General features: G+C 44.3%; 1 protein-coding gene across 2 annotated transcripts in view; it reads left to right on the top strand.

Moving 5' to 3' along the window:
* Nucleotides 1-27,749, top strand: part of ADAM22 (ADAM metallopeptidase domain 22) — a 1,243,161-nt gene that overhangs the window by 1,077,613 nt on the left and 137,799 nt on the right. For both annotated transcript variants that reach the window (XM_078663588.1, XM_078663589.1), the window contains 2 exons: nt 3,968-4,082; nt 6,721-6,811. In XM_078663588.1, coding sequence (XP_078519714.1) covers nt 3,968-4,082; nt 6,721-6,811 — 206 coding nt within the window. The remainder of the gene's footprint in view (nt 1-3,967; nt 4,083-6,720; nt 6,812-27,749) is intronic.

The following is a 27,749-nucleotide window of genomic DNA, read 5'->3' as shown; positions in this document are numbered from 1 at the left end:
TTCTCCCCCCTAGAACATTTCTGCTTCTATGCAGTGGTGTAACACAAAATGATGCCCCCCTGCAAAATGTGATGAGGGGCTTGTCGTTTCCCACATCACACAGATATTCATTGGTCTTGGGCTCAATGGAGTCTCCCTAAAGGGTTGGGCATCACCCTAAGCTGCAGGTGACCTGATCGGGAAAGTAGATTGACTTTCCAGAGCGTTTCCCGATTTCTTAGTCTATGCCATTGTATGCATTCTGCAAGGCATGCAATGACATGGCATTGGGAAGTGAGGGGGGGGCTCCAAAACATGGAACCGTGGAGCCCCAACAGTGTGGGGGCTGCGGGGGCCTCTACATCTATGGGAATGTCAGGCTGTCTGTAAATTTTCGAGCCTAGGGTTGCTTATAGAGGCTTCGAGCCTGTGGTCAAAAAAGACAATTAAGTCATTGCCAAGAAGACCCGCCGCAGACAGAGATTGGAGTCACAGCAACTTGCAAGCGATTGCATTGCTTTTCTGCAAAGATCATGGGCAAAAAGCACCCCAGAAAAAAAATCGATTTAACTTTATTAAAATCATGAACAATTTTAAACCTTGTTCTATAGAAAAATGAATTATAGGCCTTCCGGAGAAATGTGTCACATTACAGTCTTTGAGGATTTAGCAATATTGCCTACAATTAGTAATGAACCCACTAAAAGTTGTCCTTTGAGTGCAGGGTCTGTTCCCCCATACTGAAAAAGCTATAGTAAGACTCATGTTGAAAAACACTTGACTGACCCAAGTGAGCATTCTTATTATTGTGCCATTGCCAACCAGTGATATCCAGCAAATAATCAGGGCATATTGTTATTTTGCAACTGCGGTCTTTTAAGGGGGGTAACCTGAATCTGAATCATGTAGAGACTAGAGTGATCCTTTCAGAAGCCCAGGGTCTGACACCACTCTCATTCTTGATAGAAATAGAGATGGAAATGTTATGGGGTTTTTGTTGGGAAACTGGTTTTATTTGAACTCTCAGCCACATGAAATGCAACCAGTCTTGCATCCTCATTGACAGGCTGCACGCAATAGTGATTTAAGGCTTGATCCTTAAGTTTGTTAGCTATTTTCCAGCTGCAGGAACTCACACAATGACTGGGACCCCCTTGAGCCACCCCCTCAATTCATCACATGTCAGGTTCTCCCAGGCTCATCCCGCTTGTCAATCTTTATGAACAGCTCCCATAGCCATTTGATGGAGTCTATCTATTCATTTTGGAGCATTTTTTTCAAATACAAAAACGTCACTCAACTTTTGCTCAAGCCTTACTTGGATTTTGCCTCTTGGCCATGTATAACTTCTTATTATATGTGAATGAATACAGCACAAAATGAACCCATGATCATTCGAGTAATGTCTATTACAAGATTCCTTGACATCTGGCTGTAGGCCCTGCGAACTTTTCCCATGCAAGTTCACTTGGTTAGGAATCAGAGTATTATTATTGATATAGTGTTCACAATGGCTAACCAGATATTATGGTTGCAAGGACTGGCCGTTTTCAGTTAATGTTTCGAAGATATTTCCACTGCTTAAGTAAATGCAACCTCAGCATGGCCTTTAGCCATAACCAGCAGGATATGTGGATATAGCATCACAGTTTTACCCTGGTCTATAAATACGCCTATTCCTCATGGACCAAGGGCCTGCTGGGCATGGATATTGGATGTGCGTTGTAGGTTGTGAATCCAGAGCCTTATCTTTGCATCTCTGCTGCCAATCTTGCCTACCTGCACAACGGGACATTGCTAAAAGCCACAGAGGAATTCCTGGAGGGTCGAGGGTCCCGAGGGCACGCCGCATAGCCTGTATTACCAGCCACACTCTAGGGAGGACTGCTACCCCCGCAGTGCATCACTCTTCACGCTGCTCCCGTGAGTGCCGGGAGCGAGGGGGAGGCAGGGTCATCGCGCTTATAGCGCTGCCTCTCCCCCCGCGGCGCGGAAGTCTTCTCTTTGCATCTCTGCTGCCAATCTTGCCTACCTGCACAATGGGACATTGCTAAAAGCCACAGAGGAATTCCTGGAGGGTCGAGGGTCCCGAGGGGACGCCACATAGCCTGTATTATCAGCCAAACTCTGGGGAGGCCTCTACCCCCAGAGTGCATCACAGGGCTGAGTCGGTCCTAAGGCATGAAATCCCCCTAACGGAACGTAGCCTTTCACTTGAGCCACAAGTTGGTCCTCTGTGCCCATGAATTCACTATTCAGAAGTACTAGCTACTACTCCAACGGGACCCCCAAAGCCTGACCCACTTAAAGAGGCCCCATTGCTGACACCGGGGAGAGGATACCACGCGGATGCCATCAGTTCCACCCGTGACTGTTCAGAAAGTATCTATCAAAGTTATAATAAATAAACCCAATGTTCAAAAGAGAGGCCAAAAAATGAATATCAGTCAGGGTAAAGGTTTGGTGCACCCATCAAAAAAAAGACGTGGGCAGGGATCTAATACTCACAAAAATTTGCTTTATAGGCAAAATAATACAGGGACAGAGCCAGAAAACATGAGTTTAGCCACTACAGTAGTGGCCCTAGAGAGTACAGGGGCCACCCTTGTAATGGGGGAGACCCGACATTATTCAGCCAGTCTTGTGGGAAAAATTAGAGGGTATATTTTCATCCCTAATTAGACCTGTGTTAACCAAGTTATCTGCCATAGAAGAAAGGCTACAGAGCCTGGAAGGGACTGTCAAAAGCTCACTGGATTACTCACATCCATTAGGCCACAGACCAGGGAGGAAATAAGGGAGCTCAATGGGAGACAGAAAGACAACTATCTATCAGAGCCAACCTTTTTACACCTTCCACCAGAGACTACACCATATACTGTTGTTCTAACCAACGTACCCCCTTTACAACAGGGAGTTTATGAGCACTGGTCCTCCCTGAAAAACAAAGTACTACATGCACTCTCTAATAAGATGGGCCATACTAATGCTCTATTTTCAGAGTTTAAGATGATTCTTCGAATCCCCTGGGTAGGCTGCGCATCCAAAACCCTAACTGTCCAGGCGCCACATGGTCAGAAAAAGGGGGATGGGTGTTGTTCCTCTAGGCTTCTTTTACCAACCTACTTTATGGTCTGAGCAGGCCCCTGTATCTGATACCAATAGTAGTATTCCATATCACAGATACGGCATCCCAACATTTAATTCCTTTGACCCCCTTTAAAACCTGGACGGGGTAGATTGACTGGCGTTACCTCGATGCAAAATCGAAGGTATGAGGGAGCTACAATATAGTACTACCTTGGAGATCACTCAACATATGTGCTCCTCGTGGAACATGGAATGAACTAGGGCCCCAATCCTTAAACACTTAAACTACTAAACACATTTACATAACATTTAAAAAAAACACACACACAAAATAAATTGGCAAAATCACGCCGTGGAACTTTTGAAGAACTGTGCTTGCCCTCTGCCCGCCACGACTCTACCCAAATCTTCAAAGAAATGAACACAATTGGGATATTGAGAGGGGCACATCATTAAAAATGTTGGACATATTTGTCACATGGCAACATAGTAGTTATTAAAAAAGCAAAATGTTCAGAAATATAAGGAATTAGAGCCATATCTATTGGTGCACCATTGCCATTTCTCTGCTTTGTATATTGGGCAGGGTGACTGTTTCTGGCAAATTCTTGGAACGTTCACAGATAGGAAAGGTTTTTGAAGCTGAAACTGGTGCTAGAAAGAGTACACGCATCAGGATACAGAAATACTATTTACAGGTAATTTATATATTAATTTTACGTCCAAAGCTTTATACAAGGTCATGACTACTTTTCAGATTTGTGAGTATTCTGTGAAAATGTTTGTGATCAGATGTGTGATATCTGGTTATTCTGTTGTACCACTAAATATGAGTTTACAGGTCTGATATCTCATCTTTTAAATCTGTGTACTTTTTGAAATTGTGTGTATATTGCAGGTTTGCAGCAATGAAGTGAAATGTATTTGTGACCGATTCTGGACAGGGGATGACTGCAGTATTTATTTTCCCTATAAAGATACATCAAAAATTAATGAAGCAGTAGCCGCCAGAGGTTTGTGGAGTATAATTTCTGTTTCTATTATAAATCCTTGTTAATAAAATGATGTTCAAATTATTATGACTCCTGTTGCCGCATTCCTATACAGGCGGGTAACTCAGTAGACGTTTGGACCTGACCTGATCGAAGTGCCTCGCAAAGCCCTTGCTTGGCTTTTTTATGTATAAAAAGGTCATATCCAGGAAAATGCTGTCATCTTTTGTCGCTGACATTACGCTTGGGTTCTAGTGAGTTTGTGTGTGTGTGTGTGTGTGTGTGTATGCGTGTGTCTGCGTGTGTGTGTGTGTGTGTGTGTGTGTGGCGCTAAACGAGTGGTATGCTTCTATTTGTTAGTACTGTTGAGCTTCCTCTACATGTCTGTATCCCTTGGTCGCTTTTAAGACTCTAAATGGGTCTAGGGGTAGCATGTGAATTATATGAAAACTGGGGAAGTTCTAGAAATATAACATCGGCAACATTTCTCGTTATCTTAGACTTTTTGGGTACCCCACATTATCATAGAAGGATTAACATTGATTCAGAACTGTTACTTAATACCCAAAAGAATAAACTGACTCAGGCATGTTTTCAGACCTACACATTGAAGAGAATCCTGAACTACTTCTTGTCAACTCATAAAGAAACATGATTCCGTTTATGTACCTCATTTCAACTGGACAATTGTAAATCCATTTATCGCAATCACCCTGCAGAGTTAATAGGTGAATTACACCTTATTGAGAATGCCTCTGTGCAAGTCCAGATGAACTAAAATCTAAACCTCCATGTGATTCCTACTTTCGTGGTCTTCCTGTAGCTACCTATAATGCACTGAAATAGCTCCATTGTATGTACAAGGCCCTATACGCTTAAACTATATATATCATCTGCACCACTGACTGAGATCCTCAGACAGACATTCTTCAAATTCACCAGTAGTGAAAAGATTACTTCTGAATAGAAGGATTTTTCCACTCATGAATCCATACTTTGGAGAGCACTTCCAGTGGAACTATTTTGATCTTTTTTTGTCTTTTTGGGGCAAAGAAGCCTTGTGTTTTCAAAAATATTGACAAATATAAATAATTAGTTTTGACAATTCTGCCTTGACAGTTATGAGCTGGGATGCTCGCGTAGACTCATTACCAATCCATTTATTTACCTTCACTAACTTGCTAGGCTAGTAGGATTCACATGTTTCAGAAATTAAAAATCAGGAGGCAGGGAAGGAAAATTGGATTAGTGGAGTCAGAGTGGCGATCAAAGGTATGGAAGGGACAATGATCCCTGTCTGTAAAATCTAATTGTAGTCTTCTTCAAATTCAGATACGTGTTAATTGTGGCACATTTTGCATGACTGCCCAGTTTAAAATTTTGGACTTTATGCATAGTGACACTACTACTCAGTGCCTAAGTGTGTGTGCTCTGGTCCTAAAAATATATTTTTAAAACTGGCTTCACTGAATTGGTCTTCTTAACTGACCTGTAAGAATACTGTAGATGGAGCAGAAAACTCACCTATTGTGTGAAAATTAAGTGTTATGGGCCTTATTTACAAGCCCCTTGCGCCACCTGCACATCACTTTTCCCATGTTAAAAATGACGCAAACATGGTGCAAGGGGCATGTAAATAAGCCCCTATATGTGAGTTGCGGTGTGTAATTACACCACCCACATGCATTGCAAAATATATGTCTATCACAAGCACGCTTGTGCTCTCGCAGGACTGCAGTTTAAATGCCCTGCAGTGATACATGGCAGGGAAAAGTGTTTTTGCCATAAAGGAAAAACCTAATTTCTATCATATTCTAAAGTTCCCCCTAAAGTGTGCCTTGTAATCCCACATAGTAGGGTGCTAATATATGAAAATATGCCACCCAGTGAAATAATACCTGACATCTTTTTCACAGTGTAAGCTTTCCTAGATGTTCCATGGACAGGCCTGGGTGGGATTAAAATATGTATTTCCTTTCTCTGCCTGGGAAAATGCAGGAAAAACACTTCAAACTTATTTGCTACAAAATTTTCAAAATATGAATTATTGTTGACATCAAATAACTTGGGTGGACAAATAAAATGATAAAAATATACTTTAGGCTCCGTGAGCCAGAACTAGAAAATTAGATCTTCAGCCGCAAGGCTGACATAAGAACGTTCAACCACCAGTGAGGAGGAGGAAACAAGTACCAGCAGGGACAGTGCACCCACTTGGAGAGAAACTTGCACTATCACCAAAAGACTCCAGGGTAAGGTTGTCAAGCCCACTGTGGGGATGGAAGAATCAGTAACCACCGACCGGAGGTTCCGTCACGAGCATGCAAGGGGTTAAAATGTCATATCTTTAGTTCCCCCTAACCTATCCTAATGATCTATGTGTCTTTTTGCTCATTAGGTTGTTCTCTATTTTTCTAAATATGTTTGAGAATTTTACTATGTTATTTCTTCACTTTAGAATATTTGATCCTGCTTTAACTTAACGTGCATTACCAGGGGTGGACTGCTATCGCTATTTGGAGTTGCAAAGAGAGTCTCTAATAACTGTGTTGTGACCTAACCAAGTTGTTTATTAAGTTGTCTAGGGATCCCCTCTCCCAAAATGTATAACCAATTTTCAGATAACGTGTTAGTTCATGTTAATTTTTATGTTTTGCAGGTATCATTAGTACAAATATAATTATTGGAGCAATTGCTGGCACCATTTTAGTTCTCGCTCTTATTCTAGCAATAACTGGATGGGGATACAAGTAAGTGCAGTTATCTCTATTTTTGTTATGTGATAACGTTTGTACGATTATGATTAAAAATTATCATAATGTTCTTATTGTGTGTAAATTGCACTTTTAAAAATTAATCAGTAAGTTCATAGGTTAAGTAATAGATTTTTTTGACTAATGAGAATAAACAATTCTGCGACCAGAAACAAATCAGATTTTGGTAGGATATTTTAATACTGGTAACGACAATAACTTCAGAAGATGTAGATATGCCCTTCTTTAACCCCTTCAGCGCGGCACGAATTCTCGCGCTGTGCTGAAGGTTCTAATGAGCCTATGGGCTCATGACGGAACGGTTCCGTCATGAGCACAGCTCAACCGACGCTCATGACGGAACCGTTCCGTCATGAGCATGGAAGGGGTTAAAAAACTTGGGTTGGTCATATATGTGCTTCTGAACAAAGCTTTACAGAACTGTGACTTTGGTAATGAAAGTATTCATTTACGGGTACGGAAACGAGGAGGGGGACTGGCAATCATAGCCAGAGAACGCTTTCCCATTAGAACGACATCTATCCCAACCACGGCTTGCGAGGCATTGCAGTTTAGCATTATGTTTAGTGCCCTTCATAATTTTAAGGGATTACTTTTATATCGACCTCCTGGCACAAGAACTGCGTTCTTAAACAATCTAAGTATAATAATGGAATCGCTAGTTATGGAGGAATCTTTCTCAATTTTGGGTGACATGAACTTTCATTTGGATCAAGAGGATGATAAGGACACACAGGCCCTTATTGCGGACCTGGACATATTTGGGCTTAGACAAATGATTACCTCTCCGACCCACCAAGCTGGGCACATTTTAGATGCCTTCTTTTCAAATGAGGAAGGTTTGCAGATTTCTAAAATCTTACCTATGCCCTGGACTGACCATCATGCCATATTCAGCAAATTGACAATAAGGGAAACCTTAGTGAAAAAGGCTATTTCTCCCACCTTAGTACCAATCAAAGTTTGGAAAAATATAAACCAGATTGATTTAACTAATTTATTGGACAGCACTCGTCCTCTGCTGTCCTCGGATCCTAACACTGCTACCCAACAATTTTATGACTGGTTAGGCAACGCCACCAATAAGCTAGTACCAACTAAAACATTATCTAGGAACAGAATCACACCATCTGCCCCATGGTACACTGAGGAACTAAGGAGGCAAAAACAGCAGAATAGAAATAGGGAGAGGCAGTGGCGAAAAAATTATGCTCCTGAGGATAAGGCCAAATACAAAGAGTCTCTGACTGTTTATAAAGCGATGATTACCGAAGCTAAAAAATCTTTCTTCTCGCATAAAATAGAAAAAGCTAAAAACTCAAGCAGACAATTATATGATATCACAAGAACTTTATCCGGTAATGCTCCTGATCTGACCCCGCCTGTATCTCAATCATTCTGGGATGCATTGGCCAAATTCTTTTTTTCAAAAGTCAATGATATCTATCAGGCCTTTTCTCCAAATCCCAAAACATTAGCTCCTCCTGATCTGGCCTCTGACAAGGCCATGAGCAGCTTCAAGGCGATTACTGAAGTTCAGACTAAAGCTATTGTATCTTCTATCAAAACTGGTTCAATATTAGATCCTTGCCCATTTTCAGTCCTTCCACCAGTGATGGATACCCTTATCCCAGTGATTACCTCAGTCTGCAATTTGATATTAGGCTCCGGAATTTTCCCCGATTCCTCAATAAACACGCTGGTGAAGCCCTTGTTGAAGAAATCAACTTTAGATAAGGCCGAATTACAGAACTATAGGCCTATCGCGAGTTTACCATTCTTAGCCAAGGTGATTGAAAAGACCATGAATCAACAGTTAGTCGAGTTTGTAAAGAAACATCATCTACTGGATGAATCCCAATTTGGCTTTCGAAGATATCATGGCACTGAAACTGCCTTAATTAAGGCTGCAGATGACATCAGGGCAATTCGAGACCAAGAAGGGATAGCAGTACTTGTACTGCTAGACCTATCGGCGGCCTTCGACACGGTCGATCATAAGATTCTGGTCGACCGTGTCGAAAAGATGGGCATTCACCATCTAGCGAGAAATCTGATTGCATCCTTCCTGGCCGATAGATCCCAGGCAGTCACCCTGGGCCCATATCAATCCGTCAAATTGTCATTACCGTGTGGGGTTCCTCAAGGCTCATCCCTAAGTCCGACACTATTTAATATCTATGTGTCGGACCTTGCTAATGTCATCAAAGCATATGGGATGAGCGTAACCTCCTACGCTGATGACACCCAACTGGTTTTGTCCATTAAAGATAATGGACTTGAGGTGGCTGACAGTTTCCAACATGGAATGATTGCAATCGGAGAGTGGATGGCATCTAATTGCCTTAAGCTTAACTCCGATAAGACGGAGGTGCTTATCTTTGGACCCCTCCGACCAGAGTGGTCAACAACCTGGTGGCCATCCGCCATGGGAGATCCCCCTAGCCCAGCTCTCAAGGTTAGGAACCTGGGAGTAATTTTTGATGTGGACTTAAATTTTGTGGCACATGCCAATAAGGTAGCGGCAACGGCCCATTACAAACTAAGGATGATCAGGAAAATCATTCCGTATCGGCCTGACACAGCCGCTAAAACATTGATAAGCTCTTTAGTGTTATCATCTCTTGATTATTGTAACGGTCTGTTTTTAAATGCCCAAGTCAGGACAACGAACAAGCTTCAGTCTGTACAGAATGCAGCAGCTCGGCTGCTTTCTAGAACACCCAAGTTTTCCCCGATATCAGATACCATCAAGAGATACCACTGGCTAACGATCCGTAATCGGATCAAATTTAAATCGCTTTGCATAATATACAAATCACTCCATGACCAAGGCCCATTCTTTTTTAAGGATCAGTTGATACCTTACAAACCGGGTAGACATCTTCGATCGGCCAGCCTGAACCAATTAGTGGTCCCTCGATCTAAAACAGTTTCATGGGGAGATCGTCGCTTTATAGTGGTGGCATCTAAACTATGGAACATATTGCCACAGTACATTAAGTTGTCCTCTTCACTTCTCCAGTTCCGTAAAGGATTAAAGACTTGGCTTTTCGATCAATAATTTACTTTAACATCACTATGAGCCTCCAGAGACTACTAGGGAATCTATCAGCGCCAAGACGCCTACGGGTATTTGTTCGCGCTTAATAAATTGTAAAAAATAAATAAATAAATAAATAAATAAATAAATTTAAAAGGAAAAGTGAAACTGGTGCAGATATGAAATATTGTATGAAAGGGGAGGCAGTACCACTGCTTGGCAGAGGGATGAAAAAAGTAAACTACATTCAGAAGGAATTGATTGCCGTTTGTGGAGAACACCTAAAGTTTCAGGAAACAAATCTACTCCTGAGAAAACATACAGCAGTGCCTTTAGATATGTTATATCGGTTTGATCATACCGTGACAAACCACCAAATGAAGAAAGATTGGTAAACACATCATATCATGTTACATTTCCTTCAACTTAGTCTTTAAAGCTTCTCATGGCAAATGCAGGATTATCTGGAGATTCTTTATTCACATGTTCATATTCCTTGGTGTGAGAACAATTATAAATGCTGATATATCACTGATTCAGAAAAGGGGGTGGTGATGAACAGAGGGCCTGAATTAAGCAGACCACTCTTACCCAGTCCAAAGATCAGGGCTTGATCCATCACCGTTTTTTAGCTCACTGCACCATCCCAGCTCAGAACTTGGCTATATGCAAATTAGTCTGTTCCTGTCCCAGTGCATGATGGGAACAGGGCAAACCAAACTACCAAGCCAATTCTTGTACTGGGAAGGAAACAAGCTTCCGGGGACCAGTTTCTGCCATTTCAGGCGTCGTCGGCCCGGCTTGCTTGAATCCTGATGGTGCAATGAGCAAGGGACTCACATCTGAGTATACCCTTCCACTCTTATGGTGGACAAAATGATTCAGAAAAGGGGGTGGTGATGAACAGAGGGCCTGAATTAAGCAGACCACTCTTACCCAGTCCAAAGATCATGGCTTGATCCATCACCGTTTTTTAGCTCACTGCACCATCCCAGCTCAGAACTTGGCTATATGCAAATTAGTCTGTTCCTGTCCCAGTGCATGATGGGAACAGGGCAAACCAAACTACCAAGCCAATTCTTGTACTGGGAAGGAAACAAGCTTCCGGGGACCAGTTTCTGCCATTTCAGGCGTCGTCGGCCCGGCTTGCTTGAATCCTGATGGTGCAATGAGCAAGGGACTCACATCTGAGTATACCCTTCCACTCTTAAGGTGGACAAAATGATTCAGAAAAGGGGGTGGTGATGAACAGAGGGCCTGAATTAAGCAGACCACTCTTACCCAGTCCAAAGATCAGGGCTTGATCCATCACCGTTTTTTAGCTCACTGCACCATCCCAGCTCAGAACTTGGCTATATGCAAATTAGTCTGTTCCTGTCCCAGTGCATGATGGGAACAGGGCAAACCAAACTACCAAGCCAATTCTTGTACTGGGAAGGAAACAAGCTTCCGGGGACCAGTTTCTGCCATTTCAGGCGTCGTCGGCCCGGCTTGCTTGAATCCTGATGATGCAATGAGCAAGGGACTCACATCTGAGTATACCCTTCCACTCTTATGGTGGACAAAATGATTCAGAAAAGGGGGTGGTGATGAACAGAGGGCCTGAATTAAGCAGACCACTCTTACCCAGTCCAAAGATCAGGGCTTGATCCATCACCGTTTTTTAGCTCACTGCACCATCCCAGCTCAGAACTTGGCTATATGCAAATTAGTCTGTTCCTGTCCCAGTGCATGATGGGAACAGGGCAAACCAAACTACCAAGCCAATTCTTGTACTGGGAAGGAAACAAGCTTCCGGGGACCAGTTTCTGCCATTTCAGGCGTCGTCGGCCCGGCTTGCTTGAATCCTGATGGTGCAATGAGCAAGGGACTCACATCTGAGTATACCCTTCCACTCTTATGGTGGACAAAATGATTCAGAAAAGGGGGTGGTGATGAACAGAGGGCCTGAATTAAGCAGACCACTCTTACCCAGTCCAAAGATCAGGGCTTGATCCATCACCGTTTTTTAGCTCACTGCACCATCCCAGCTCAGAACTTGGCTATATGCAAATTAGTCTGTTCCTGTCCCCTTTTCTGTATCGTTTTTGGCCACTATAGGTGTGGCAGGGTATACTCAGACATGAGTCCCTTTCTCACTGCTCCATCAGGATTCAAGCAAGCCGGGCCGAAGAGGCTGAAATGCCAGAAACCGGTCCCCGGTAGCTTGTCTCCTTTCTGGTGAAGAATTGGCTTTGTAGTTTGGTCTGACCTGTTCCCATGATGCACTGGGCCAGGGACAGACTAATTTGCATATAGCCAGGTTCTGAGCTGGGATGGGGCAGTGAGATAAATAACGGTGATGGATCAAGCCCTGATCTTTGGACTGGGTAAGAGTGGTCTGCTTAATTCAGACACTCTGTTCATCACCACCCCCTTTTCTGTATCGTTTTTGGCCACTATAGGTGTGGCAGGGTATACTCAGACATGAGTCCCTTTCTCACTGCTCCATCAGGATTCAAGCAAGCCGGGCCGAAGAGGCTGAAATGCCAGAAACCGGTCCCCGGTAGCTTGTCTCCTTTCTGGTGAAGAATTGGCTTTGTAGTTTGGTCTGCCCTGTTCCCATGATGCACTGGGCCAGGGACAGACTAATTTGCATATAGCCAGGTTCTGAGCTGGGATGGGGCAGTGAGATAAATAACGGTGATGGATCAAGCCCTGATCTTTGGACTGGTAAGAGTGGTCTGCTTAATTCAGACACTCTGTTCATCACCACCCCCCTTTCTGTATCGTTTTTGGCCACTATAGGTGTGGCAGGGTATACTCAGACATGAGTCCCTTTCTCACTGCTCCATCAGGATTCAAGCAAGCCGGGCCGAAGAGGCTGAAATGCCAGAAACCAGTCCCCGGTAGCTTGTCTCCTTTCTGGTGAAGAATTGGCTTTGTAGTTTGGTCTGCCTTGTTCCCATGATGCACTGGGCCAGGGACAGACTAATTTGCATATAGCCAGGTTCTGAGCTGGGATGGGGCAGTGAGATAAATAACGGTGATGGATCAAGCCCTGATCTTTGGACTGGGTAAGAGTGGTCTGCTTAATTCAGACACTCTGTTCATCACCACCCCCTTTTCTGTATCGTTTTTGGCCACTATAGGTGTGGCAGGGTATACTCAGACATGAGTCCCTTTCTCACTGCTCCATCAGGATTCAAGCAAGCCGGGCCGAAGAGGCTGAAATGCCAGAAACCGGTCCCCGGTAGCTTGTCTCCTTTCTGGTGAAGAATTGGCTTTGTAGTTTGGTCTGCCCTGTTCCCATGATGCACTGGGCCAGGGACAGACTAATTTGCATATAGCCAGGTTCTGAGCTGGGATGGGGCAGTGAGATAAATAACGGTGATGGATCAAGCCCTGATCTTTGGACTGGGTAAGAGTGGTCTGCTTAATTCAGACACTCTGTTCATCACCACCCCCTTTTCGATATATCACTGAAGCAGAAGGGGAGGAACTTGTTTGATTTATAGTGTGATAAGGAATAGTAGACAAATGTTGTGTTTCCATATTAAAAATGTTTCATTTACTTATCCTGAGCTGCAACAGCATCTACATGTAGGCGAAGAGTCACTTTCACTAACCGCTTGCTCCTGAGGCTTCGGCTTGCTGCGGACCCGTTGGAGTGTCCCCGACAGTTTTGAGGCCTTCGCGGAGCTGGGTCCGGGGTCTCGAGTGCGGAGAGTGGCCGGCCGTGAGTGCAACAACAGCGGCCTATGGTGGTGGTGAGGACTCAGCCGGAGGAAACTGTAGACCTGATTGCCGATGGCGATGGTGCCGACCCAGCCCGACTGGCGGAGAACCATGTGGGAAGTGTGATGCAGCTGGGTCGAGGGAGGTACATGATTATTAGCCCCCCATTCCGGTGTTGTACCCGGGCCCATCACTGCCATTGCCCGGAGTCAGCATGCTGCCCCCAGGGTGCGGCGGAGTTTTTAGCCTTTTGGTGACTCTCCGCTTCGAAACCTGCCCTGGCCTGTGAGAATCCGCTGAGAAACCTGCCTTGGCCTGTGAGATTCCCGTTGTGAATCCTGTTCATCCCTGATGTGAGACCCGGTCCCGCGGTGAGGTGGAGAGGGACGAGGCCGGAGCAGCTAAGATGGCGGAGAGCACCCTCGTGCGCACACCTCACCCGGGCAGAGAAGCCGTTCCGCGAGAGAGTCCTGGGGTCTGGCGACACGAGAGAGAGCCCACGTTCAGAGATGTTTTGGCTGTATTAACAACTCTGCATGAGACCGTGATCCGGGACGCCCGGGATCTGGGACGGAGGATGGCCGCCATTGTTGTCCCGCCGCTCCACATGGGTGGGGATGAATCACAAGGAAGCGCCGATGTGCCCGCCTTTGCGTCAGTGTTGCAAGTTCCTGCTGCGTCTACGTTTGTGGAGACGCCGATGGACCCGGTCCGTGCCATCGCTTTGGATTGCTCTGTTGTGTTTGGGAGTGACTCGTCGGGGTCTTCATCTATACGGCGGCGGAAGACACAACATCGATCTATAGTTTGGGTCGCCCCGGCGGCGCTTCAACACTTGTCGGATTGTGTGTCTTTCTCCTCCTGGCCGGTGAGACTGTGTTCTGCCTGGGGGATGTTTCCGACATTGGTGCTGCCACACACGGAGTTCCGCCATGCGTACTTGACTGGGATTTGGGGGCTACGGTCCCATGGAGGATTGGCGCCTCTCGGACCGCCCGGTTCGGTTGGACCCGCCACACTGTACTGTATGCCTATTGATGACTGGCCGCATGTGGGTACTGTCGATAGAGTTGGCCAGGGATGATATCGTCTGGGATATGATGGAACACATTGTTGGCTGACGGTGTTTTGGAGGGACACTCCACGGGGATGTTACCGATTGACTATCTGATTCTTGCTTACTGTGGTTCTTCCGGCTTTGCTTCTGATGTATATTGTGCGCGATAGGGGAGGGGGGGGGCCAGGTGGTCTGCTCGATGGCCCTTCTCCGTATTTTTTCCTTTCTTTTTCTTCCTCTTCTTCTATATTTCGGGTCTCTTTTTAGGGCGATAGGCACGCTGCTGGGGGGGGGGGGTAGGCCGTAGCCTTCTGCAGGGGTGCAGGGTGGGGGGTAGGGGGGAAGCGGGTTGTTTCTTTGTCCTTTCTTTGTCTCTATGGCCCTTTGCTTCCTCTCTTTCTAGGTGTCGTCGTCTTCATGTTTCCTACAATCTGTTTTGTTTTTAAGGGCTGGGGTGCTGATTCGCCATGACGTATATGTGTTGTTTACTTCAATCCTGCCTCGTATGCCTTGCCCCCGTGTCCTTAAGTGTATTCGCACACATTCCGGGGTTCTGTTTCATGTTGCTATTGTAGGATCATGTGTGACCGTCTGGCACTTCTTCTGATATTTTTTCTGTTTTATTTTCTTCAATGTAAAATTGATCTTCTTCACTCCTGTATATTACGCTGTACGCTTCAATACGAGTCATATCCTGGATATTTACCTGCCCCGGCTTATCGACCGCTGTTTCTTTTATATTGCTCTGCTTACCTTGCGACTTGCTTTGCGGCCGGCCGAGATGGTTGTAGGCCCATGCTTGTATTGATGTGTAGTGATAATAAAGGTCTTCAAAAAGAAAAAAAGAAAAAAAAATGTTTCAGTCCTTTGTGTTCTAATGTCAAATGGTTCAAGTTGCTCATTGTGCATGCCAGCATTATCACTCAAGTCCTAGCTGTTTCCTTCCAACTAAATTGCAGAATCTTACAGAGCATCTCCCCCTCACACTTCTTAGCACCAAGACACCACGGCAATCGAGTGCTTTCTAAATCTATTTTATCTTTATCTTAACTTATCCCTGTGACAGTGCATGGAGCCCCCCAGGCCAGAAGTGATCTCACCAGGGTCAGCCTTGGGGAGCTCTTATCTCAGAGCTGGCAACTCCTGACATGCTGGTCCTCCCACAGTGCACTGTTTCCACCTCCAACCTCTACCTCTCGACCTCAACCCCCTTTGTTGTGGAGTGGTACCCCCAGAAAACAGAACTGGTTCGGCGTTTGTGGCAGCCACCGGCCCTAGCTCTTCTGACACTGTGGGGCTCCCATCAGTGGGTGGTACAGACCAGGTCCCCTTGCTTGTGCTCCCTCTGGCAATACCCCAAGCACTGGGGCTGGAAATAGGGCATCGTGGACCTCCGCCCACCCCCACTCCTACCCATCCTCCTACTCTTAGACTAGACATGGGACCCAGTGAACCTCCCCCACCCTTGGTTGGGGGGAACCTTATCCTATCCCCTTAGGATCACTCCCAAATGCCTTTTCAGACACTCTGGCACTCACCCAGAGGTCTGTCTCCTTTGCAAGTTTCTTGGGGTCAGAGAGCTTACACTCAACCGGGTGTTGGTGTAGTCCTGGAAAACAATTGCTGAACAGGTGCTCTCTGGCAATCAAATTGTACAGCTCTTCAAAAGTGTTTACCACACTACCCTTTACTCACCTATCCAGTGCTCTGCAAAAGATTCACACAATATTCACAGGACTTGGGAGACAGTTTCTGACTGCCTCTGAATCTCAACCTACACTATTCTTGGGGGAATTCATAATTTTTAACCAGGACCTCCTTCATGGAGGTATACCTCAACCTCTCCCCTTGTCTAGGGCCAGTAAGGAGTCCCTCCTACCACCAGGAATATGACTCCTTATGCCAGCTCTCCAATCCTCCTCAGGGATCCTGTGCACCTCTAGAGCTACCTCATATGCCTGATGGTGTATGTCATCCCCTCCTTGAAGTCAGGCACCAAGTATCTGGGTATGTGGACTGTATCTTTAGCAATGGACATACTACTTTTTTTGCCACCACTATTGTTGCTGCTGGACCCTGTCTGCAGGGCACAATAACTATTTCTCCTCCAAGGTGCTCTCAGCCTCTGCTTTTCTCTCCAAGGCTGCCACCTGGGACAGCTGCAGCCTCAGGTCCCTTTCAGCCTGCCTGTCCTTGAGTTCCTACGGGGACAGTTTTTGGAAGAAGATACTGTTCCCAGCATAGGATCCAGTAGGGTACTCCTTCTCTGTTAGTTCCCCTCTCTCTTCCGGTGCCTCTGCCCAGTCATCTTTCTTCTCCTCTTCCCCCTTCTCAGGGCCACTGCCCTTTTGGGGCTTCAATTTTGAGGTCATGCACAACCAGGGTTCAACATTTTCAAGAGTGCTGAAATAGTCCTCTTCATACTTTTCTGGTGGTGCAAATGGCATCCTGTGCACATATTTTCGGGCTCCTAGGATGAACTGGTACTCCAACTTCAGTTAACCCTTTGGGATTCTCAGTCCCCTCTCTGTGGACAACCTCCTCAGCACAACCTTGCTGTAGCTCTCAATGTTGTTGATGTTCAACACTGTACGTGTTAGGCCCCTGTTATATAGACTGTACCTTCCCCTCAGCTCACGGTTCTCATCCTCTGTTGTTTTTTGCAGCCTCCTGGCTTCCTCATAGGCTAATGGGCTATGATGGCTATCTCTAGGTCTGTTGTGGAAGTTTTCCTGCCCACATTCAGTCTTCTCTCCTTGCAGAACTCCCTCAGCTCACTCCCAGTGTAGTATGCTAGGTCGTTGAGATCCATTGACATTCTGGCAAGGTATCACAAGCATAACAACGCAGAGAGTCCCAAATTGATGAAGGTGAAGGAAGAGTCGAATTCGGGAAAATTACCAATTGAGAGAAAAGGGAGAAAAATTAAAAACTCAAAATGTAGTGAATGGTGAACTACTATGGTATTGGGCAAAAATCTCATCCTCACCGCTGATCACCAATGTTAGAAATGGGGTTTCTGGTTGGCAGAGGTATGCAATCTGTACAAGCAGGAACCACCTCTCTAGTGAGGGAGAGCTAGATACACACTTTAAATTAACCTGTGCTCACCCTCTGGTAGCCTGGCACAGAGCAGGCAGGCTTAACTTAAGAGGCAATGTGTAAAGTAGTTTTGCAACACACACACATTAACGCAATGAAAACACTACATAAAGACTCCACACAGGTTTAGAAAAATAGATAATAATTGTGTAACATAATCAAGACCAAAGGCAATAAGTAGAATCAGAGTAATGAATTTTTAAAGAATAGACCAAAAATAGTGCCTAAAAGTCAATAGCGAAAAAAGTTACTAGAGGTCGTGGTAGATCTAGGTAAATTCAAAGTTCAGGCCGACCATGATAAAGGACATGCCAGCTACAGGACTCAAACAGGTCAGCTGACATAGTGCATTGAATGGGTCTGGTGGTTTAGTAGACTAATGTGTCCACTGAAGGGGCCTGTGTCACAGGTTCAAATCCTGGTGCGTCCACTCAACCTTTCATTATTCTACAGTCAATAAAATGAGTACCATTGAGTTGGGTAAAAATAAGCATCTGTTATTCGGCACCAGGATACCCTTGGGTGAATGTTTGCTTTACAAATACACATGTTATATTATGGAGCAAAGCATTGACGAGTCACCGCTTGGTCTTCGATCTATGGAAGAGCCATTTCCAACAACTTTTAATACAGTGGCACATGTAATTTCATATATGCGCTTTAACCACATAAAGCTGTGTAGCACAGATCACACATTTTATGGTTAGTTCGGGTATCTGGAAATGCAACTTTAGCTTTTGAAGTTCTCCCTTTTTTAATGATAATAGTTGTGTGTTTAGAATACAACACTGTTTTTCGGAGCACAGCGAAATACACAGATTTTTGACTACTGGAACGATCCTCCAGTCCTGTAGCTGATTTGGGAAACTATTATACTTTCTTCAGTGCCATAGTAAAATAGATTTACCCAGAGGTGCACCAGTCCTGCCAGCTCCACCCAGGAATGGTAACATTATGGGGATAACATCGGTTATATTTTTATTTTATTTATTTTTATTTATTTTGAAAGTATTGTATAGCCCGTACAAAACCCTTGCGGGTATCAGAGCGCTTTACAGGGCAAATACAGGTGATTGACAGAAATATAAAAATACAATGAATTAAGCGAATACATTCCTAGTAAATATAAGCGACTAGCACATCTCAACATGAGTATATAAGAAAGATCAGGTGAATCTAGAGAGGAGTATCCCTTTCACTTCTTTTTTGAAGAAAGCAGCGGACGGATTCAGTCTTGTTTCTGGGGGCAAGGCGTTCCAAATCCTGGGGGCCATTCCCGAGAAGGTACGATTGTACGTTTTTTTCTTGGAGAAACGTCGTGGTTTAAGTAGGAGATTATCAGAACTCCTAGTGGTTCTGTTACCACCTGATAGAACTAGTTTCTCTAGAAGGTATCTCGGGTTTTTTTGGTGCAGTGCCTTATGAGTCATGCAGGCGATTTTCAAATTTATTCTGGCCTCTAAAGGTAACCAGTTGAGGGCACGAAGGTCAGGGGAAATGTGGCAGTTTCTTCTGGAGCCTGTGATGAGTCTAGCGGCTGTATTGATTGAGGCTCTTAGCGGAGCGGTTGTTGATCTGGGAAGGCCGCAGAGAGCGACACTGCCATATTCCACTGTAGGAATTACTAGGGTTTGGACTGCCTGCTCAAAGTCATTCGCGGGTATGAATGTTTTCAGTTTTCTCAGGGTGTGCATCTGAAAATTGGCTCCTTTAGTTGCAGCGCTGATGTGTTTCTGCATGTTTAGATTATTATCAAGGGTTATTCCTAGGGATTTCGCAGAATCAATAATGCAAGGTTGACCATCAAGTGCAGTTAGGTGCTGCATCCATTCGCGGATCATGTCAGTTTGTTTGGGGGGAGCGATAAGGAGGAATTCAGTTTTTAGAGTGTTAAGTTTTAAATGGTTGCTTGCTAACCAGATCTGAGTTTTTTGGAGCGTTGAGTTAAGGGACTTGATGTCTTCGAGAGAGTCGACCTTAATGTAGAGCTGTGTGTCGTATGCGTACATGTGATATTGGATGTTTGAGGAGTTGAGAAGCTCAGTGAGTTGGTCCATAAGTAGATTGAAGAGTGTTGGGGAGAGGGAAGAACCCTGGGGTACTCCCAAGGTGACTGGGGTTGGGTTAGATAAAGATTGGTTGATCTTGAATCTTTGCGTTCTGTCTTGAAGGAAGGTCGTGAACCAGTTTAACACTGTTCCAGATAAACCCACTCTATGCTTTAAGAGGTCAAGTAGGTTGTTGTGTTTGACTGTATCGAAGACAGAGGATAAGTCAAATAGGATTAACAAACAGGCTTTATTTTGATCCAGTATTTGTAGGGCGCCATCTATGATGTGGGTCATTGCTGATTCGGTGCTATGCCCAGATCGAAAGCCAGATTGGAATTGATCTAGTAAGTTGAAGTAGTCAATATGATTACTGAGCTGCATGTGGACACATTTTTAAAGCAGTTTGGCAGGGTCGAAATGTTGGATATTGGGCGATAGTTATTCAGGTCTGATGGGTCAGCTGATACTTTCTTTAGAATAGGGGATACCTGACCTGCTTTGAGGATGTCTGGAATGATTTCTTGCGAAAGAGAGGTGTTTATAATCCTGGTCCTTAGGGGCACTAGCTGTGGCATGAAGGTCTTTAAGTGGGTTGCTGGGAGAGGATCTGTGAAATGGTTAGAGGGATTCAATGCCATAAGCGTGTTTAAGATAGTTTCTTCGCTGCAGAAGTTGAAGGTGGTCCAGGAGGCGTTGTTCTTGTGGTCAAGCTTTGAAGAACAGTTAGGTGAGGTCACTGGTGTGGTCAGCGTGGTATTCGTGTGTGTGTGGGTGTGGTATAGTAGGTCGTTACGTAGGTCTGTCTTTACATGTTCAGACTTTGTTGTGAAAAAGGCGGCAAGCTCCTCACAATTGGGGAGTGTTTCTGGACTAGCTTGGGGGGAGTGGGAGACACAATTTGATTGAGTTTTGATTATTTCGAATAGTTTTTTGCGGCGATTCTTAGCTTTGTCTAATTGTTTACATATGAAGTCAGCTTTAGAACGTCTAATCTTTCTGTAGTAGGAGTTTCTGGTGCTTCTTAGTAGTTTGAGCTGGGCAGCGGATGGATCGGATTTCCATTGTCTTTCAATTGCTCTCAGTGATCTTCTGTCTTCATTTAGCCTACCATCATACCAAGGGTTTGAGTCTTTTGTGGTGACTTTTTTCAATTGTAGGGGTGCTAGGTTCACGAGTACCATGTTCATGGAGTTGAAGTAGTGCTTTGTCAAGACCTGTACATCATCTAATCCATCCAGTGGTGGCATGAGGATGTGGCTAGTGGTTGCGAGTGCGGTGGGATTGAGGTTATCTAGGTTCCTTCTCCATATTTTTGTTCTCTCAGGTTGTATAGAGAGTAATTTACCTACTTCCTTGATGTTTAAAGTGATTATGTGATGGTCGGACCAGTCACAAGGAAGAATCGATTCAAGCTGAATGGAGTCTTCTTTGGAGATCAGTAGATCGAGGTTTGAGCCTTTGTCGTGGGTGGGACTATCACATATTTGGAGCAGGTTGAGGTCGGACAGGAAAACTTTGAGGCTGTTGACCTCTTGGTCATTCAGATCGTTCCAGTGGAGGTTGAAGTCCCACAGGAAGATCTGAGTTATCTGTTGACCGACATTTGTGGCTAAAATATCCATGATATGATCGATGAAGGTAAGGTTGTTGCCGGGAGGAAGGTAGAAAGAGTGGAGCGAGCATATTGGTTTGTTATTGCTCGAGATGTCTAGGCAAAGGTATTCACATGAGGAGAATACCGGGGAGTTAGAGCGGTTCACAGAGAGGTTGTTCCTATGAATGCAGGCAATGCCACCCCCTAGCTTGTCAGGTCTATCAAGTCTAGTGATGTAATAGTTTGAGGGAACTAAAATGTCTAAGATGGGAGTGGATGATTCGTTTAGCCAGGATGATAAGGTCGGGTTCATTGGTTATAATGAGGTCAGCTATATCAGCGGCATGACGAGATGCTGATCTACAGTTTAGTAGGATACATTTTAGATGGGCCTTGGTCAAAGAGGTGTTCTGGTCAATGGAGAAGGGTATTCTCTTGAAGTTATTTTCATCAATACCTCTGGGGGCATATCTTGTACTTCTAGATGCATTGGGATGGATGGGTTGGATTAAGGACAAATTCTGTGTGTCTTCTGTGTGTGCTGGTATAGCAGGAAGGGAAGGGAGTTCGTAGGAATGAAGCAGGGAGGTGAGTTCACTTGGAGATAGGGTTCGATTTTCCCTGGCCAGGCAGGATGAGGCATTAGGGTAGGGTATGGTATTCCATTTGGGGAGTTGAGGTGGGGGGGCTAGTGCCTTGCCGATGTGTAGGATTCATTAGTGGGATGGGTTGATGCCGGATCAGTTCATGCAGCGTTTGGATGTCCTCTCCTATTTGTTGAAGGGATAGAAGTATCTCATTGAGTCTGGGGTCTGGTGTCGGGAATATCCTGTTGGTGGCCTGAATTGTGGAATGAAGAGGAGGGGTTATTGCTAGTGTGGTGTCCCGGGCATGACATGAGCTGGTTCGACGCATGACGGTTTTTCAGTGTGGGAGTCCATAGGGAAGGGATGGGTGGTGAGTGGATGTGAAGGGGTGTTGATGTGTACTTTGGGAGGATCTAATTCGCTGTGTGACCTACACGTAGAATGGTGATAACTAGAAAGGGGTGAAGTGAAGAGGGGAGGTGAGGGGTTATTGGAATGAGCTATGGGAGGAGGAATGGTGAAATTTGTAGTGCAAGGAAAGGGAGGAAATGGACCAACGGGTGGATCTGGAGTGAGTGTGTAGGAGGAAGAGATTGGAGCAGAGTCCGCAGTGAAGTGGGCGAAGGTGCAATTGTGGAGATGTGGAGTGGTAGTGGAGGACGCGGGGTGTGAAGGAGATCTGGGGGCGAGGTGATGCGATTAGTAGGTGAGGAAGGCGTAGTGGAGATTGTGTTGGAGCTGGGGAAGGAGTAGAGATTATGTGGGTCTATGGCCACAGAAGGCGTGTCGGTTAGGTCTGAGGTGTATGTGTATGAACCCTGGGATACCAAGGGGGAGTGTCTGGATGGGGCGACAGGTAAGGAATTTGACAGAGGGTTAGGAGAATGGTTTGTGGGGGAGGTGGAATAGGATCTTGCAACCTTCCCTTTGATGCTCAGGAAGATGTTGTCCAGTAAATTGTGAGTCTAGTCTCCAGACCTACCAAAACAAACCTCAGAGCAATAGACTTTTAATTTCTGAATCATAGTGACAATTAATTTTCTGATTTCTTTTTAGGCATCTTAACTATTGCTCCTCTCAAAACCTTTAATTGCTGTAAGTGGAAATGTCTAGATGATCCATATCCCAACACAAGAATGGTCCTAAGGGCACAGTTGGTGACACTCTTACACGTCTAGTATAAATGAAGGAATGGGGCTCTTCTGGGATTACTGTTATTCAGAACAAACAACACTAGTGCAAATAAGCAAAGGTCAGATCAATGTCCACAAAAGCTTACAGACAGGTCGCCTCTTGTAGAGATACCAAGAATTCAAGGATTTTCAAGCTCAGCCTGCAATGCATTCTTTTTCCAAAGAATATTAAAGAAGCAGCCCATAAAACATAACTACTTTCCTTACTCTAAAGAAAGAAGACACTACTTTGAATTGTAAAAAGGGATCTAAAGCAAACTGAATATACATAGGTAACATCGACCCATCCTTGCCTATATTCTAGTCAGTAGTGGCTGCTATGGAGCATTTTCTTTACCAAAACAGTATATTGTGGAATGGAGGATAGGCTCTTCTCAAAATTTCAAAAATTATTAAACTACAGACTTTTCCCACAACTTCTAAAATGACACAGTGTATAAATACTTTAAAGGCCAAGCCATCTTGGCACGAGTTCTTCCACCAGCGCCTTTCTTTCTACATAGTGCATCTCTCACTTAGGAGCACATCTCTCTGATTGACATCCCACTATGGGATTTTGCATTCTGTCCCTCATCTGTAATTTGCATTCCAGCTTCCTTCTTCATTTAAACTGCAAGATTCCATATACTAGGGAACTACTAGTGCCAGTCCAACTTCCACTCTGGGTACAACTGGCATCCTCATCTGTATTTTGGACAGAATTGATGTTCAGCAAGTATACATTGCAGAGATAAACTTAATTATGGCTAATATAGTTGAAGACCTTTTCAGATGAGTGCAGTTCACAACAGATATTTCTCATCAGCTGACATGCATTCATTTTAAGAAGGTAATCTACAGTGCTCAGCTGTTTAGCTGGTTTACGTTTTTGCTGAATCAAATTCAGCATACACAGCAGATAGTCCGGTATTTACAGTGTTGAACTCAAGTGTGCGACAACTGACATCTTCATCTGGTGAAGTGGCAAATAAGGATGCAGCTGTATTAAACATGAAGCATCTTGTGCCTTAGAGGAGAATGGAAGACTAGCAGATTTAGACCAAGGCAAGCGTTGTGTGCATAATTCACATTTGTTCAAAATGTATTATATTATCACATTGAGGAAGAAATGTACCTTCCTAGAGATATGCATTTTGTGTACTACAAAGTGCACTTCCATGTCCGTATATTCCTCCTGTGCTTGCTCAATTGGATCTTTTTCTCCTCTGAATCGTCTGCTGTCTTTCTTTCTGCAATAACTCTTTGTACTACACGTTGTGTACACCCATCTGAGCAAAGCAAATGTGAACTGGAATGTTCCACCCAAAGTTTCTGTTTGCTATAAGGTTACCAAATTATGTTTTTATTAGCCATATGGAAATGTCATCCTATTTGCCGGTTAAACATATAGCAAACATACCTTTGCAAGTTTCCTGTTATACTCCTGATCGTCTTCAAATGCCTGGAAGAAACTGGAATGACACATTAAGGGCCACTGTTTTGTTGCCTGCTTTTAATTCAGTTTTACCAGTTCTAGCCATTTGTGAAGTTCTTTTGCACTGGTAGCGGGAGGGTTGAAGTCAGCGTCTGGTGCCACCATGCTTCAATGCTGCCGGCAGCAACAGAGTTGCCTTTGGATGCAAGAGGTCATTTCCCTCTCTTCAGGGGTTGAGTGACCAAAGGGATCTAGGACAAGGTCCATCAGCTTCTGACATGGCCCCTTGGGCTAACTTGTGATTGCCAGAAAAGGTATGTGGTCAAATCGGTGAGTGACCACTCTGTAAAGCTCTGGGCAAACTTTCCACCATGTTTCCTTAAGTGTTCACTGTTCAGTACACGTCCTTTGTACTCTATCTGACTGCTTACATCTCTTCGGGTTCTAGCTTTCTCTAGTGCTCGCTCAGCTGCAGCCTCTGCACAGTGGCACGTACACCAAAATGTCCCCTCACAGTCTAGTCTATGCAACATGCATAATGGCACTTCCCTAACCCAGTACTGCCCTGGTTTTGAAGTGCAGGCACATACTACACCCTCCAGTGGCATGCTGGTGGCTGTGGGTTGGTTTGGCACTAATAAGTGTAGGAGCAGAGTCGTATCCTAGTCCAGTGAGCTGAATCTGCTTGGGAAGACAAGCAGTGCTTAATTTGAGACTATGGTTGCAGGTGGGGTCCACCGACATTCCTTTTTGGGAACCAGAACTTATTTTTCATGATCAGCCTTTGACCCAGAACAAGAGTCAGAAAGGCAGCGAGGGGGATAGAAGGAAGCAGGAAGCGAAAGGCAAAAATGAGATAAAGGGAGAAATCATGGATGAGCAAGAACATGCAAGAGTGAGATGAAAAAAGGCAGGGACAGTATGGAGATTCATGAAAGGTGTGAGGTGAAATCAAGTCTAGACAGCCTTAATATTCAGCATACCAACATTCAACAACAGTGCGCAGGGATTCTGGGGAAAACTTTGCTCCCTAGTACTTATTATTTTCAAATCAATAGGCACATGCATCAATATTGCTTTTTGAGATTCCTTAATTGCGAAAAATAAGGAATCGCAATTAAGGAATCGCAAAATGCAATGCATGAAGAAATCGCTGAAAAAATTGCGATTTCTTAATATTCCTTAATAGCGAGTCGCAATTAAGGAATACCTCCCCATTCATTCCTATGTGCCTCTAGGCCCATAGGAATGAATGGGACAACATTCTCAATTTGCGATTAGCAATGAGCGAATCGCAAATTTAGAATGCGATTTCAAGGGTGCAGGGATGTCCAAAGGACACCCAGTTACACCCCTGAAATCAATCTGTGCACATATGTTGTGCACACACATGCCCTAAGGGCATGTGTGTGCACAACATGAAACTTTGAAAAATGCGCAAAAGTGCATTTTTCAAAGTTTTTGCAAATTACCATGAGGTTCAACCTCATGGTAATTTGCTCCCCCTAATTGCGAAATCGCAATTTTTAAAAGTTTCATGCATTGCATTTAAGGAATCGCAAAATGCGATTTCTTAAATGGAATCGCAATTTGAGAATTCGCAAATATTTGCGAATTCTCTAATTGCGAGGGCCTTCACCCTTCATGCATTCCAAAAGCAGATTTTGCGAACGCAAACGGCCGATTTTTGCGATTCGCTCCGTTTGCGATCGCAAAATCCTTTGATGCATGTGCCTGCAAGCACTGAAGGCGAGCATATCCACTATAGCAGTAATGTGTAAGTGAGTGGTCCAGAGAGTTACAAGATCTTTCAGAGCACCTAATGTAGCAATGCACTAGTCCTTGAACAATTGGATTACATTTTCCTTAAGAGCTCAATCAACTAAAATATTAAATCACTATTCGGATAGAATTACATAAACACGAAATGGTGTTAATTATGCCCTCCTGTGTATCACAGAACAGGTATTTTGTTATCGGCCTCATCATTTTGTCACCAGGACTGTCAGACTAAATGATAATTAGAGTGTGATTGCTAAAGGTAATTCCAGCAGCAGTGGTTTAACTATCGTTGTCTTCTTTGTGGCAAACAGAGCCATAACCTTTTGCAGGATTCCCCAAGGTTGTTTTCTGCAAACCAAGCACTACTGAGTTTGAAGATGATTAGACGGATATACGCTTTGGGCGCTCAATCTTTCAGAATATTTTCAGTTGACAGATTTGCTTCGTCCTTGTCTCAAACCGTTCAAATTGGTAAACTTTAGAGAGAATGTGGTTAGGTTTTTCTGTATCTAGCTATTAACACAAATAAAGCAATGAAAAAAAGAGAAGCAAATAAGAATCATTAAAAAAACTACAATGTAAGGTCAATAAAACGTCTGTGTAAGGTCTCTCTCCCTGCCATAATCAGGTGGCTGATTTGTGTATTTACTGCCGTCTTTCAGGCCTCTCCTCTACAGCAGATGGCACTTTATGAGAAGCGAGTGTGTCCCTTATTATTTACCTCTCTGTCATATATTATGCCGTCTCTCAAGTCGTGGCATCCAAAGTTGTTACAGAATAGGTCGACAAAACCTCCTGCTCTGTTTTATGTGTTTCATTAGCAACAGTCTGCGCAATACACTTTTCTCTTATTCTGGAATAGAATGGGCAGAACAAGAGAAAGTGCAACATATATTTCTGTCTGTATACTGAGATTTCGGATCTGGACAAAGTTCTCTCTCTGATGCCCGCTTCCAACTGAGAGTTAGACTCATCTGACCAAGGCAGCCTTCTTTCATGAGGGTGGTAAACTTTTTCAGGTACATCTAGGGGTGTTGCGAGACACCTTACATGCAGATCTGATCATACCCGTAGTGTCTTTTGTACTGAGCTTACATAGTATGTAGAAGAGTTGCTTGGAGGTGTTTCCTCTGATATTCGGAGGTGGTGCATGGTAGTTACCCTCTAGTTTCCACGTTATGCCAAAATGCTCATCTTTGGATCAATCTTCTGCTTTTAACAGGATAGAATGGACTAAAGATGCTCCTCAACATGTATTCTATGGGACACTGTGTGGGTCAGTGTTCTTAGAACAGATTCTCGCCAAAATTAAGCCTTCTCTTTCTCAGAAGCTGTTCAGATATTTCCCTCTTACTCTACCATTTCAAATGTCTG

The sequence above is a fragment of the Lissotriton helveticus genome, chromosome 10 (genome assembly GCF_964261635.1).
Source record: "Lissotriton helveticus chromosome 10, aLisHel1.1, whole genome shotgun sequence".
NCBI classification, from domain to species: Eukaryota; Metazoa; Chordata; class Amphibia; order Caudata; family Salamandridae; genus Lissotriton; species Lissotriton helveticus.
This window is presented reverse-complemented; position numbering and strand designations above follow the sequence as displayed.